This window comes from Motacilla alba, chromosome 4 (genome assembly GCF_015832195.1).
Source record: "Motacilla alba alba isolate MOTALB_02 chromosome 4, Motacilla_alba_V1.0_pri, whole genome shotgun sequence".
Classification (NCBI taxonomy): domain Eukaryota; kingdom Metazoa; phylum Chordata; class Aves; order Passeriformes; family Motacillidae; genus Motacilla; species Motacilla alba.
The window spans coordinates 22,494,160-22,510,196 of NC_052019.1; the positions used below are offsets into that span (position 1 = coordinate 22,494,160).

A 16,037-nucleotide genomic window follows, 5' to 3' on the forward strand; every position below is an offset into this window, starting at 1 on the left:
AGTGACCTGTAAATAGGTAAGGGTTGAGAACCACTGTAACACTAAGTGTGAATTTTTATAAAGCTGCTCCATTTAGGGAAGCATGTTCAGTGGTGGTACATGGCTTTATTCACCAATGCAGTCAGTGTTATTCTTTGGCACTAGCGTTCAGCTTAAGTGCTCCATGTGGCAGATCAGTTCTTCACTGCTTTTCCCTTCAGGGAAGGGAATCAAATATAAGGGTGACAGTGGACTAAGGCTATTTTTTTTCCCAAGAGGTCCTGTCCTTAAAAACCAGTGTTTCTTGAAAGTTTACATATTCACATTTCCTAATAATTTCCCCTCTTTTTTGTGAGTCTTTGTTGACGGGTACATAACTTGAAGTTGTGAAAGGAGCTAAGGTGACACAACTAAGTTGTGCAGTGACACACTTTTAGCATCTTCCTATCAGTAAGAATCACAAAACAAATTAAAAGTTCTATCTGAACAGAGTAGGGAATCTGCTTTTGAGATGATTCCTTTTTTTCCTGCCCTCCAGTGGGTGGTTCTTACTTGTATTTTTCTGTCTCTAGATTTTTTTCTGCTACCTCAGTTTCTCTTGGAAAGAGGAAGACAAATGGAATTACATGGTTCGTTGAACAACTAGAGATGATTCCGGTGTTATAGGTAAGTATTGTATTTACTCAGTTCCAACAGTAAGTTATGCTACAAGGAATGTGATTTTAGCCTACAAGGGTACATACTCTTCCTTACACCTGAAATTTCATCCTTTTTTTGTCTTATATAACACATCATGTAAGGGCTTCTTTCTGGCAAGTGTGCATAAGCAGCAATGACTTTGCTCTTGTGGGCTTCACATGCTAGTGTTTGGACTGTTTTTATGTGATTTCAGCATTTGTGCTCTTTATCAAAGCATGCTTTATAGAAGACTGTCAGCTTTACAGTAAAGTTCAATTCTGATCTTTTCAAAGTGCATGAGAAGCTTTTGCATCTTTTAATCATTATATGAAAAACAGGGAAATGGATACAGAGTCTGTTAGAGAAAATAGTGCTTTTTGTAGAAATTAATATGAATAAAGGCCCACCAAATGCACAATCAAATCTCATCACTCCAATAATACCGACTGGGTTTCATTTTATTTCATTTTTTTAGCAACAAAGTAGTAAGATTGTTGCAGGTGAAAGTAATTGTCAAAGGGAGTAGCTTTGACATTTGCACAAAGGGAAAGGATAAAAGAATGAATGCATGCAAGGATCTAGCTTTATCTGAACTCTCTATAAAGTAAAATACTGCTGAAAAATAAGTGCTAAGGGTGACAAAAGCAATTCAATTGATTTAGAAATACTAGGTTTTACTAAAGTAAAAAAAAAATCTGCTTTCTCCACTGTGAGATGTCTCTGATTTGGGAATGTTGATAAATTCCTTTAGAATTTACTCATGTGATACAAATACAGAAAAGAGATGGTCTTTCTCCCTGTTCATGTCATGATCAGTCACATTGTTTCCCTCAGTCAATCCATATCCTTGTTGGTAGCTTCCACCACAGATGATATCAACAATTTCTTGAGCTTTAAAAGTTACAAGAACTGCTAAGGTTCCTCAGAATTTACTTTGTGAACAGGCTTTGTGTTTTCACTGCTTTGCAGTAGTTCAAGATGTGGTAGCTCCACCTACCAAAATAGCCAACCTCCTTCAGGCTGTCAGAATTTGTGCAAACTTGACCTGCACCCTTTCTACAGTGGTCATGAAAGTTGAAGGGGATCTGAAACAAATGCCAAAATGTACTTCAAAGAGGAACTGAAAAGGTTGATCACTATGGGATATGTCTTTATTCCCGTCTTACTGCAAGGTAGAATGACTAATTATTGAGCAGGGCTGCTGATTTTTAATTATGTCTTACTGCCTTTGCTGGCATTTTTCCAGAGGACAAATTTCTGTAAAGTTGACTTTTGATTTCAATCTGTTCAGAGGAATACTTTGCCAATTAATTACCTCTTCTGGCAGTTCTAAGTGCAACTGATGTTAAAAATCCTGATGTCTTCCATAACAACTGGATATACTTCAAAAAAATGGAAGACTGTTCACAAAATTGTACAGGATGTTTTTGTAAAACAGAGAATTTTAAGGTAGAGTGAGTACTGATTGAATTTCTTTGAAATTGCGTGTGGATAGGCTTGCCTCACTGCTTTAGCTGATGCTTTTGTCTGATAGCAAATATACATTGTGTTGACTCTATAGAGAAAAACTTACTAAAGCACAATGATGATATGATCTGTCCAGAACAGTTTTGAGTTGATTTGAGTGGAAGTAGTATCATTTATTACAAAAAAAACCAGTTCACACCATTCTGGGACTTATTTACCCTCAATCTCAGAACAGAACTTGTCAAAATGAGGCTAAATTTTAGCCTTAAGACAGATTAAATATTCACAGCACCTGGCTGTGTCATGTGATACATATTCAGGGTATAGGGTAAGACAAGACACAAGTCCATAGAGGTTTACTAGCCTGAACTGTAAAGAATAAAAATAGTCATATGGCTGAATTAGCAAATTAGTTAAAATTTTACAAGTGGCATGCATGTGGTGAGGAGATGTAGGAGAAGTTCATAGGAAGATGAGATTTTTATCAGTGGTTTTGATGGTTAGATTGTTTGCAAGCAAGTTCATACTTGTTAGCAGAGTAGGTATTTTATGTTGCTTTTGCATGAATAAGCCATTAGCCTGGCAGTTGCTGTGAAGTATTATATGTTGGTTATTCTTTAGATCCATGGGCATTTGTCTCGTAGATAGATAAAATGTATTCTAATATTCTAAAAAGAAATACTTTTGAATATTAAATGGTCACTTCATCCTTACCAAAGATGAAATCAAAGTTTAAATCTTGCTCTTTGACATGCAGTATGGGAAATTATATTTTTGAATGTAAATGTAATCACAAGCTTTTGCATTCAAACTCTAATGAGAGCATTAAGGAGATAGGGCATTTCATAATGTTATCATAACTCGATATGGCTTGGCAAGATCTTCACCAAGCACCATAGCATTTTAAACTTGGAAGTATTTTTCAAGGAAATAAAAGTAATTAACTAGAATTAGCCTATGAGTTTATAAACATGTGGGCAGATCAAGTGATAAGTAATAGAACTTCACTTTGTACCTCTTCTCACTTCCTGACAGTTTTTGTAATTAACAAACACAAACCTAAGTTGCATCTTTGCATAATAAATTGTCTGATGGTTCAACTGAAGAACAATTGTACTTACACCAGATTGATAGTTTCAGTGAATATTAGAACATTATTGTTGTTTGAAAACTTATAAGTTCAATGAATGAAAAATAATTTTTACAAATACTGAAAGCTAAGTAAATAATTTTTAGAACTTTAAATAAATGAAGAGGAGCAATGGACAAATGTTTGCAGACCCTCTAAATCTGAGGAGATCTACATGCAATAGTGCAAAACATAGTTTCGTATTTCTCTTAAGAAATGGCTATAGTTGATATGAGAGAATGGAAAAAACACATGCTAAGCAAATAATGGTTTTTATCAATTATGCTTTCTCCTTCTGACAGTTTAGCAGTATTAATTCAATATTTTTCCCTTTTTTGAGCATATTACTTCAGTAATGGACCTCGTGCCCCTGAGAGTGCCAGTGTTCTTCCTGGCACTTTCTTTATATTGCTGGTGTTGAGTTCTTGCTCTCTGTGCAGAACAGGAAACATTTAGGGGTTCCTTAAAACCAGTGATAAGACAACTAAGATGGGATCAGTATGCTGTTTAGGATAGCTGAACAGTTAACTCTGCAAGTACCTCAATGATTTAATAAGTAGTCAGATTTCTGCCATTGTTGCCTCTGTCCTTAAGCTCATTTCAGTTTTACACAACCATGGAAGGGTAGGAGCTCAGAGCTGTGTTTGAACAGTCAGCTTTTGTGTTGATTTGTTTTACTTGGTTTATAAATCCTGGGTTTAGGCGATATGTAGCCACCCAGGCTAAGTTGTGCATACTCAGAAGCAAAAGATAGGCAGCTTGTGAGTCTGTAAGTTCCCCAGGCAAGTTTGGTTTATGTCTTGTGGTTTAGTCAGTTCTTCCCTAATAACATTTCTGTCTACTTGCCAGTTTCAGTCAAACTCTGACAGAATGGAGCCCTTGTTGCATTTAAATTCCTGAAAGGTTTTGAAAATACGAGTAGGTAGGAAAGGCCAAATAAGAAATACTGTTTGACCTGCCAGCTGATGAGCCTGCCTGTTCTCGGTCCGAATATGACAAAGAATTTGCTTGTCCTGTCTGTTCTGGTACTTGGTAGGGAGGGATATGCATACATATGGGATAAGGGAGACTACGTGAGGTGAAACATGCAGAAGAACTGTAGTTTTTGTCAGAAGAGCTTGTAAAATAAATCATAGTGGGGAATCTAAGATTACTCTCACATGAAACTGTGGAGACAGAATAAAGAACCTAAGAAACCAGTTTTCTGATTGTGGTTAGGAATACATGGTGGCTTGATGCATAGCTTAACCTGAGATTTAGTAGTATCCAAGTATAGAATTAAAAGATATTTTTCCTTATATGCCTCAGATGCGTACTATTTTAAGCAACATTGATCCAGGCAGTGGACTAGTTTTGTTTTAGAGTGAAGAGGATAGTTAAATATACTGTGATTTGTTCTGCATTTTTTTTCGTGATAATACTTCCTTGAGCCAAATCACTAGTAAAGTCAATGGAAGCCTTTAGTTAACATCTCCAATTTAATCACCTTGCTTTTACCACTTTGTGAAGCTTATTGTAACATGAAAAATCTATCACCAAGTTACAATGCTTGTAATAAAAGCATGTAATACAAGGCATTGAATTCTCTCCCCAGCTGGGGTCACCAAGAGCAAGTTGCCCAGGACCATGTCCAGACAGCTTCTGGATGTCTCTAAGGATGTAGACCCCACAAACTTTCTGGGCGACCTGTAGTCAGTCACCCTCACAGTGAAAAGGTTTTTCCTCATGTTTAGATGTTGTGTTTTAGTTGTTGCCTATTGATTCTTGCCCTGTCACTGGACACCCCTGAAAGACATGTATTTATTTATGTGTATTAATTTATGCACATTGATGAGACCTCCCCCACCCCCCAAGTCTTCTCTAGGCTAAACAGTCCCAGGTCTTTCAGATTTCATCAGACAGAAAAACTCCAGGGCCTTCATCATTTTAATGGACCCTCTTTGCACTCCCCTCCAGTATGACCATATCTCATACTGCAGAGTAGAGGGGCAGGATCACTGCCTTCACTTGCTGGCAGCACTCCTAATGCAGGCCGGGGATCCATTAGCCTTCTGTGCTGCGAGGGCTCTCTACTGGTTCTTGTGCAGCTCGGTGACCAGCAGGTCTTTTCCTGCAAGCTGCTTTCCTGCCATGTGGCCCACAGCATGGGTTTTTCCTTCCCAGGTGCAGGATTTTACACTTCCCTGTGTTGAACTTCATCAAGTTCTATAGGCTGATATTGCTAGGAAAGACAGAGGGCATTCAATACCTCAGCCTTTTCCATATCCCATGTCACCAGGGCCCTGCCCCTTTCAGTAACAGGCCCATGTACAGGAGACATTCCCTAGACATTCTTTTGTTACCTATGTACCTACACAAGTCTTTCATGTTGCCTATGATGCCTCTTCTAAGATTCGACTCCAGGTGGGCAAATGGTGGTAGAAATCTTTATATTGAAAAGATTTTTATGAGAAGTTCTGTTTGACATCTGCAATGTTATGCACAGTTGGGTTCTGAAAATGTTGTAAGTCCAACATTGGTTCTTTAAATAGAAGTTGTTTTTCATATTTATGAGACATTATGATTCTCATAAACATTAATCTTGATACTTACAGATTTTTATATGATTCTTATAAAGCATTCTGCCTTCTAGTGTAATGATTGTTGGTTTTATACTTTGATCATGTGTGTTGCCTTTCTGTGAGCCCTGTTTTCTGCAACACTACTTTTGAGTTGCAATGATCAATTGCACACAAGGAATTCCAGGTGAGATCACATCACTTGTTTTATAAATATGTAATGATATCTTCATATATTGTCTCTTATGCAACTTAAAGTTTCAGTTGGGGGGTGGGCTTAACAGAAGCTGCTAATTAAACAGAAGTCCTCACTGAGAGAGAAATTAGGCTCTTGAGGTGTTTTTTGGTGTTAAATGATTCATTTAGAATGCTCAAGTCTGTGTCTTGAAGTGCTTTGCTTCAGTAGCTGTGGCATTGCATAGCTTGACATCTAAATACGGTGTAAACTTTTCACCCACAGATCTCTGTGTATTTCTCTTAGAAGTTTGTGTAGTCTGGCATGGAGTGCTGTTACATTACCTTATCACTTGCAAATCTGTTTCTTCACTGTTTTTTTAATGTGTTTTTTAACCTGGTGGATTTTTATATGGTGTCTAATGTAGAACTGTGAATACTTGTCAATTTTTACCAAATAAACATCCTCTCTGCTGTTGACAATGTTGTTAGCGTTATCCTTTACCCATTTTTCTGTGAGTTTTTGAGGAAATCTGAATACTTAATGGTGAAATAACACTGCTTCTGTCTTGGAAAAATGTTAAAATATTGTCGTAGTTTGCCCAGCAGACCTGCCTACAAAAGGAGACTATCTCCTTGTTATTTTGTTTTGATTTGCCTCAATCTTTCAATCAGTCCTTATGGTCTTTTGTAACTTTATTAGGCAATACCTTCCTAAACTGGTTCTAAAGAATGGCTTTACTTTCAGCAGGATGTCTTTAGGTGTCTGCAGAACAGTTTTTTTGTCACCATTCTTTCCTAACAGTGACATTTCTATAGGAGATGGTTAGTGCTGGACTACTACTGTCTCTAAATTTGTGACTACCTTGTTTCCATTAGAATTGGTGCTGCTAGTATTCCTGGAGTAGATGAACTGGGAGCCTTGCTTGTCTTCACCTTGTGTGTTGCTACTTGATCCTTTTAGTACAGAAAACTGGTTCTGTGTTTTGAGAGACTGGCCCTTCACAGTGTTGTCCAATTTGTATTACAAGTAAATTTTAACTTTAAAACAGCATCTGACCTGATGAATTGCAGTGCTCATTTTTTGAGTGTGAATAAGCTTACTGTGCTGTTTACTGCAAAACAGCTCTACACTATGGCTTTACTTGTAGCTGGTGCAGTTCCTGATGATACTTCAGAATTAATTGAATAAAGCAATGCTGATGTTTTAATCTTAAAGAAATACAAATGTCTTGAATCACAACTTCTGTTGTGTATGAACCAGTATGATATTTGAGCGTGGATCTAACAGTGTAGTCTTGTATTACATGTGGAAATCTCTCTTGTTCCCCACCCCTAGGTGAATAAAGTAAACAGCAAGGCAGGCTGTTGTTCTGTATGGGTCTCCTCATGCTGTTGTTAAGCTGACTGCTCCCTCATGTTTCAAGGGAAATGTACAATGCAGAGTGGCAGAAAGTTGTGATGCAGTACCAGTAATTTGGCTACAGCTCATTTCTGCCAGTCAGAGCAATGAATTTAAGTACATGAAGTCAATAGCTGTAGGACGTTTTCCTCTCTTTCTCCTGAATGAACTGTGCCACAGCTGCTGGTGTAAGGCTCTTTTCACATAACCACAAACCAGAAGTGTTTGCATTTACATAAAACTTTGGGATAGGAATTGTTTATTGTTTTATAGAATCATGCAGCATTAATACAGCAATCTTCCTGAAGTCTTCATTGAGCTGTTTCTGGAACTTTGGGTCTGGAACACAGGAATAGGGAAGGAAAAAAAAAAGGAAATTTAACACTTCTTCTAACATAAGCATAGTTATGAGCAGAATTGCAGTTTGAAGCTCATCTATAGCAGTTTTCTTTGAGCAGTTATTTTAATGCCTCAAATTAATATCTTAAAGTTCGGAAATCCCATTTTAAAAAGTGTTAAATTTTGAATGCCTTTTAGTGCTGTAAGTATGTATTTGATTAATTGATGAACATCTTATGGTCAGTGAACCTTTCTTATGTTCTCAAATACACATCTAGGATCACTAAACATTGACAATATTGCTTTTCCACATCCTAATGAGTCTACTTATGTCTGAAACTTATCTTTTTATATTTAATGCTTTTGTTAAGCATTATTTTTTCAAAAAATAACTCTTGCAGTCACAATAAAGACTTTATGGAATTATTTTGACATTTACATTCTTAATTGGCACTTTAAAGGATCATTAATATATTCTCTCTATATTAAAGGATCATTAATATATATATACCTGAGCTTTATGGCCCCTTTTAAAATTAATTTGACACACTAAATACCTAGAATATATTATATCTGAATTGCTGTGAAGTTGAGTGGTGAAAGGTTTTGGAGTCAAATCATAATAGTGACAGAAAAAATGTTACCATAAAAAGTAGTGTTGAAATTTAAATATTAAACATGTCTCCAAAAAGTATTCCATATATGTATTTGTTTATTTGAAAACTTGATTGATTTCCTTTGGCAAGAAAAAGGAAAAATTAAACAAGCACTAGGTCTTATTATTTAAATAATAATATTTCCATATTTCCTAGTGATACACTCTAAATATGAAGTACACCTTCCCTCAAAATATACAGTAGAGGTATCTTAAAATTGTTTAAATTTATCTAGTTTTGCTGGACTGCAATCTTTTAATACTTGTATGAATAAATTTATATAATATCACAGAGTATCAGTGTAGTAAATTTTTTTGTTGGTTAAAAAAATGGGTTTTATCTCTGTGCAGATAAACTGTCTGAAGATTTTGAGAAGGGCAATTTCTAAAGCTGTCATGCTATGTTCTTGGTGTTACCCATTTACACAGTTGCAGATTAACATACAGCATTTATTTAGATGTTTCTTTTTGTTCACAAGCCAGAATCTGGGAAACTCTCTCCCACTGCTAACTGCAGGGATTTATAGCTTTGTGAAGTTCTTCATATGAGAGAAATTATGTGCTTAAATGTTCAGGTGTTCCACTTGAAGGAATATCAGTCTGTTCAATTAAAAATCAGAGTTCTCAAAATTGTTTTCACAGTAAGCTTACACAGCCCTGTTAATATGAACTGAATTATGTTCTCAAAGGTGACAGTGTACTTGTATTTGAAATGTTATTTTGATTCACCACAAAATAGAAACTGCAACAGTGCTCAAGGTCAGAAAAAATGGATATAAGCACTGTTGTTTTCTCAATAAATGTAAACTTTTGCCTTAGTAGATGAAAAAGCATTTCAGAATCCTTGCCAAGTCTGTGTATACTGTGCTTGACTAGGATGGGTTTTAGCAGGTTTCTCAAAAATGTGTTAGTGTTTTAGAAGGATGTGTGATGGGAGGCCATAGACGGTGGGCATTTGGCTTTGTGAGCACCAATCACCAGGTGAGACGCCAGCCATGCAGTCTGGGTGATCGTAGTCAGTGGAAGTCCTAACAGTCCATTGGTGGAGATCTCCTCAAAAGTCTGGTAACTCCTGGCTGGAGATCTGATAAAAGGGATCACATTATTGATAGTAACAAAGATTGTCCAGAACAAGAGGCCCTCAGTTATTTCTGAGGAATACTGTCAGTTTAAATTGAAGAATTCACTGTCACTTGTCTTATCTTGTCATCTATAATACAAATAGTCCTATGAAACAGAGAAATATTTTCGATATTTATGCTGTCAGTCTTAGAACTGTAATTTTGAGAGTGTGTAGAAGAGCAAGAATTTCTTTAATCTAGAAAAATGAAAGAGAATAGAAAACAGTTTTGTGGTTTGGTCCGTTAAAACTACAGCACATTTTGTTTTCTAATCTCTGTTTGAGCCCATAGCTTCACAGCCAAAGAAAAGCAGTAATTGGGCTGGTTTTGCCAGTAAATCAATGAAAAGTGCTGGAAAAGCACTAGAATCGCAAATCTGCCACTGTCTTAGCAGACTTGTACTGGGACAGCTTGAATTTTAAATGAGTCTGTTACACAAGAATGAGAATGCAGGTCAGTCCTTATGTATAATGGATTTACCATACCAGCAGAAATAAAGTTATTTAAAGCTTACTTTTTATAGTTGGATGGATAATTAAAATATTACTGGTTTGATGAATGTTAACAAATACACCAGTTGCTTGTCCTATTTCTTCACCCTCGATGAACACTCAGCACCAATATAAAACAGAAGGAGAGGCTAAATAAAAAGATGCCATTTTGTTTTTACTTCTTAAGCCTTACTCCAGTTTCACTCAATTTGCAGTTACACACATGACAGTATTTGAACACTATAGTTAAGTGTTTAATAATTAGCTATATATATATACCAGATGAGTGGGGTCTGCATGTCATATCATTTTGGTAAAACATCCATGCAGTTTTCATGCTAATATATTAAAACATTGATCCTTTCTTAAATATTTCCCTATCTTTCTGTGTTTAAATTAAATCCCCAGGAAAGATGGTAAGAGCTTTATAGATTTACCTACTTAATCATCTTGCATTCGATGTTTCTTCAGCTGTTTTCTGGATATGCTGCAAAGGTCTTTGGCTTCTGGTAGGCCAGGATGCCAGCAGGGTGCACACTCTGAAATGCATCTCTGTGGAAACAGCTGGAATGCAGTTTCTGTAGAAATGAGCTTTTGGTAGCCTCTGTGAGAAGCACTTAGATCAATAACTGTGCTCTGGGCAATGAACGGTGAGCTTTCCAGGTTAAAACTAGCACTTACAGCATTGTGTTTCTTCAGAAGATAGCATGATATTCTCCTGGCAATGAGTTTGAAACAGCATTTGGGTTTTGGGTGGTAAAATTTGGCACTGCTTAAGTTTTCATGTGGACTCTGCATATAGCTTGTTTTAAAAAATACTGCAGGTATCCTAATTACAAGATGCCACATTTTGGAGTTCATCATGTTAATCTGAGAGTGGCTTTCACTTTTGATGAAAACTGTAGGGCAGTTAAGAAGCACTTGTACAATTGTTGTGTATATATCCTGGAGAGTTGAATAGAGTTGTAAAGTTTGAAAACATAGATCTTTGTATCAAGGACTGATAAAATACAGTGCCTCTTTTTTGTTATAAAATTGTTATTACAATTTGCATGTGACTGAAATTAATCTCAGCATTTTATACCTAACTAGCTTCATGTGTCAGAGATGAAATAGGCTGGTTTTCATGGGAACTGTAAATTGGTCATTGTGCTGTTTGTGAATAAATGTATATAATATCAGAGAATATCAGTGTAGTAATAGGCTTTCTAGGCCATTCATAGGAATGGCTATTCGTCATTTGAGTAAAAACTTTTGCTGGACATTGTAAGATGTTATGTAAATTAGCAGTCCTAGAGGGAGTTCTGTCTCAAGAGTATGCATCTCTCTTTTTCACTGTTCCATCACAGTACTTCTAATGTGATGTGGAACAGCTGATAGTATATTATTAGAAAGAAGCATTTTGAGCAGTCATCTTACGTTGTTTATTTTGCAGGGGTTTGTCTGGTGTCTTGCAGTGATTGTTTTTTTCTTGCTTTCTGTTTTAGTGGTGTATAAGTGAATGGAAACCATTAGCTCATTTCAGATAGAAATTTTCAGTTACTGCAGACCTAGATTTGAATCAAAGCACATCAAGATGAAAGGCTTAATAGCCTCCACTACTAGTCCCTTGAGCCTTCCGAGGCTGTTCTTGTCCTTTTTAAGTTCATTCATGTCCTGTAATGGGAAAAAGAATTATTTACAGTTCAGTTTCTCCCCAGCATAATCAGTTATCTTTGAGTTGGCTTTGATTCTTCTCTGTAAAATTTTTTAGCAGCATAGAAGGAATTTAATTTGATTTCTGCACTTTTTTCCCCTCTGTAGCAGCAAGAGTTAACTGAATAAGAAACAGATTGTAAGATGCAGTATAGAAATTGCAGTTTGCTGTCATTTCTGCTTTAAGAAAAGGGGGTGGTATTGAAAGGGCTTGAAAGGGCTTTAATGAATATTGTTTAGTGTTTTTGAAACCTAATGGTCAGAGGCAGCAACAGAAACAGCCTCAGAGCTTTTAGGGAGAAGTGATTAGCATTTTTCTTGATGGAGGGGATTGTTTCACCTCCTCTTTTATGTCAGCGTTTTTCACTGTCTGTTGCCTTTTGTTTATATTCAAATGACATACCGTTAAAGAAGCCTTTTTTGTGTGATTGCAATGCTTTTTCCCCTCCTTCTGTAGAAAATCTGCTTGCCACAGACAGGCAGAGCATGTGTTTCTCTTGTCTTGGTTGGGTGCACAAATCTTCTTTTATGTGTGCTGCTTCTTACCCTGTTGCCTAGACGATCACTGGCTTTCACTAAGAATGTCTGGTTCTCGTAAAGAGTTTGACGTGAAGCAGATTTTGAAAATCAGATGGAGGTGGTTTGGTCATCAGGCATCAGCCCCAAACTCTGCAATTGAAAATCATCAGGGAGACTTCTGGAACAGAGGAGAAAATGTAACAACTGGTGGCAGGAAGTTTTTAGATTTGGGTAACTTACCTTTAACATCAGTTGGTTATAGAAGGTCCAGCCAACAGGATTTCCAGAATTCACCTCTTTGGCCAATGGCATCCACCTCAGAAATCCCTTCATTTGAATTCTCAGCAGAAGACTGTGGAGGTGCACGTTGGCTTGACAGACAAGAAACAGATGATAGAGCAAGTGAAGAAGAAAATGAATCGGACAGCAGCTCGTGCAGGTTAATTATTACTTTCCTATTGTGAGAAACATGTTTTCATGTCTGTAGTTAGTATGCATATATAGGCTAGCCTTTGTTCTGAACTCAAATCCTTCAGAAACCTAGCAGCTCTTGTGCATTAGAAACAGAATATTAATTATAATCAAGTTCTGTGTGTTTATTAGGACCTTTTTAAGGTAGTCAGTGGGGATAAACAAAGTGCAAATGTGGGTGCACTTGTGTTTTAAACAGTGTACTAGTACATGCTGCTATGAACAAGGTAATATTACATGGTAATGTTACAGAATGCTTTCTATATTATTTTGAAGTGATACTGATTGTTTAGTTATGTCAGTTAGGAGAAGATTATGAAAATGTAAACTTCTTCTGATTCTGACCTCATGCTTCCATGTCTATCTGTAGAAGACAGAGAATAAACTGTAAAAAACACTTAGACTATACATCAAAGAAAAAAATTACATAAACTGAAAGTCAATCAATTTGTGCTTTACAGTGATTCCAGTAACCCATTTGGTTGAATTAAACTCTACATCTGGCAGAAAAAGAAAAAATGTTTCTATTGCATCTGTAAAGATGTTTTGGCATTCTTTTCTTACACATCATTACTAAAGATGAAACTGTAAAACTTGTTCTTGAATTAAAGTTGTTTACCAGTTGTTGTAAATTAGGCAGGTTAATAACCTTTGTTGTGAAATATCAGTTAAATTCTTTTATTTCATTTACTGTATAAGTCAGTCATTCTTCACTAAAAGTGAAGAATTTTTCCTGTTTTGTAGTTCATGTAGTGCATAATAGCTTACCATTTCAGAAAATGTTGTGTTTGCTTTCTTGCTTTTAAGATAGCTTAGCACTGATGTGGCATTTCAGAAAGTGTGGCTGCTTAAAAAGGTACATTGTTTAATAAAGGCTATTAAGGACAGATCAATTTACTTATAGCAGTTTAGTGGTTTTCATTCCTTAGGAGAAGAATCAATTTAGTGGAAAGGCAAAGTAGTCCATAATATAAACACTAACTGTTTATTGTATATATGACCTTTAAAGATTCAAAGAAAGAAAGGAGAGTAGAATTGCTTAGAAGTGAACACAGTGTATTTGCTTTTATCACCCCATGTCAAAATACTAGAATTACTGGGAAAAGAAGTCCTGCATACTGCTGCATCATAACAGCAGTCCCACTCTACTGCAACAACTGTGTCGCTGTAAGTAACACACCTCTGAAGAGATCCCATTTTAAATGACATTCAGATGTAAATTTTTAATAGCTATGTTATTGGATATGATACAGGTATAACATCATCTCCCATTTCAGCAGCATATATTTCTGATGGGAAATTTTTACATGCAGCATTATCCCAGTTAGGATATTCTTGTCATAGCAAGGCAGTCACTGCAGGAAAATAAATGTGTAATTTTAAAAGATAAATGTGTAGATTGAAAATACTACAACATTTGGTCTTAATTTTAAGAGAATAATGTGCATATGGTAAAACTAATTTGTTACTTTATAGAATTGGAGAACTGTAGATACTTATTTAGGAGGTTTTTAAAAGTCTAGGTTTGGGGTTTTTTTTGTTGCAGACAGTTGTATACTTGAGAAAATGCACAAAGGATTTGAACTTAGTGAATTGGAAGTATCTTTTAAATTATGTGCTTAATCATGTATAGCATCTAGAGAGTTTTGTATTTCTGTTACTGCCTTCTAATGAATGCTAATGTTTACTTACATGCTTTAAATAATTCAGGTAAATTTTGAGTTCTCTGTCAGTACAATTTAATATGCAGCTAATGGCAGTGTAGGAGCTTGCTTTATATTGTTATCTGTATCTCTGTCTTATGGGGAGACTGCACTTATACCATGTTTTGTTCACTTCATTTGTTAAAAATGTATAAGCTCTTGGACAGACTACATAATTCTGCCCAACACCTGGAGTTTCTCTGATATTAAGGACTTAATTAAATGTTTTTTCTTTGCAGTCTAAAATATGGCTTCTTATATGTTGACTCGAGGGAAAAAAAACCCTGCCAACACTTTTGTCTATGTAGTTTACAATGAGCTTTTTTCCCCGTATGAAAAAACATTGTTGCCTCCTTTACAAGTAAATCATGTGCATAAAAGTCTCTTTTAAAAATCTTTTGTAGAAGCTATAGTTACCCTTCTTCTATGCTCCTCTGTGACTTACTGCCCAGTTACAAGCCCTAATAGCATGAAGTAACAGAAGCAGCTCTACTGCTTTGTTTGTATCAGTCCTTCCTCTTTGCCTTGTCATATAGCACAGGTAGAAAAGCATTTAGACCAGGTCTTTGTCACTATGACATCATTTAGATCATTATGTGATTCATTTAGAGGAGAGCTGCTATCAGAGTAATTTGGTTTTTATATAGAGTTCAATTTTAGTACCAGATCTTTCACCAAGGTTGTGTCTGAGATGCAAACAGATCATTCAGATTCAAGAATCAGGGCTAGTCAGCTGTAATAGTGTTCACATCATATGTGTCATTTGTAACCAGCATTAGCTCGAATGGTTGTTTACTGGGACAGTGAGTTTTGAATTCTGCAGATTTTCATCTCCTAGATTTCCTCTACTGCTGCTGTTTGTTAACTGTCCTGCATCCCTGAGGCAATCCTTTTGGATTCGTACACTTTTAAGAATTCACCAACAGCTCTGCAGACTCTTGTACAGAAAGTGTGAGCCTATTAGCATTAGATTTGTTTTTCTTAACTTTTTTTGGTGGTGCCTTAGCAGCAATCTACAGACCTCGAAGGCATGGTGGAGATAAAGCTAAAAATACCTAGAGCGCACCTAGTGTGCACAATGTTGTATCTGGTTCATTTCATCCATGTGTGCATAAAATACTGAAATTACTTTATTGTAGATTGAAGTAGGGAAATGTATTAAAATATGATATAGGATGTATATTTATATTTGAACATTAAATACAAGCAGGATTCCAGAATTTGTCAGCTGTGTGCTGACTTTGAACAGTTTAGTAAAATGTCTGTAATTATTTAAAGACAAAGTCTGAATGTACCACGTGGTGGTAGCAGCTCTGCAGTATTGCTCTGTATGATCAGTCTTGGAGTTAGTATGTTGTAACTTCCAGTCTAAGTCTGCCTCCCCACCCTGAGTTTTCAAGCTACAGAATCCTTTGATATGTCTTTTTTTTCACCTTAGTCTCACTGACCTTTGAGGGTGTAAGTACTTTTGGAATTCTCCCAGGTTGTCATTGCTGTGGCAAATGGAACTTGGAAAATATTCATAAAACACTTTGTGGAAGAAGGGGCATTTAAATTTTTCGTATCCAGTCACAGGGTAACAGATACAAATAGCTTTTGAAGCATTCTTTTTCCTTTTTTATTTTTAATTTTTGCAAATACTGTAACTGTTAGACT

The 16,037-nt window shown here is 36.1% G+C and overlaps 1 protein-coding gene across 4 annotated transcripts in view; it reads left to right on the top strand.

The window, feature by feature from the left end:
- KLHL5 (kelch like family member 5) overlaps positions 1-16,037 on the top strand; it is a 48,149-nt gene that overhangs the window by 2,446 nt on the left and 29,666 nt on the right. For 2 of the 4 annotated variants that reach the window (XM_038134401.1, XM_038134400.1), the window contains exon 2: positions 552-645. Coding sequence is in view for 2 of the 4 variants with exons in the window: in XM_038134398.1 (XP_037990326.1) it covers positions 12,270-12,646 (377 nt within the window). In the remaining 2 variants the exon portion in view is untranslated. Of the gene's footprint in view, positions 1-551; positions 646-8,748; positions 12,647-16,037 lie in introns of those variants that run through there. The other 2 variants (XM_038134398.1, XM_038134399.1) reach the window with 1 other exon arrangement.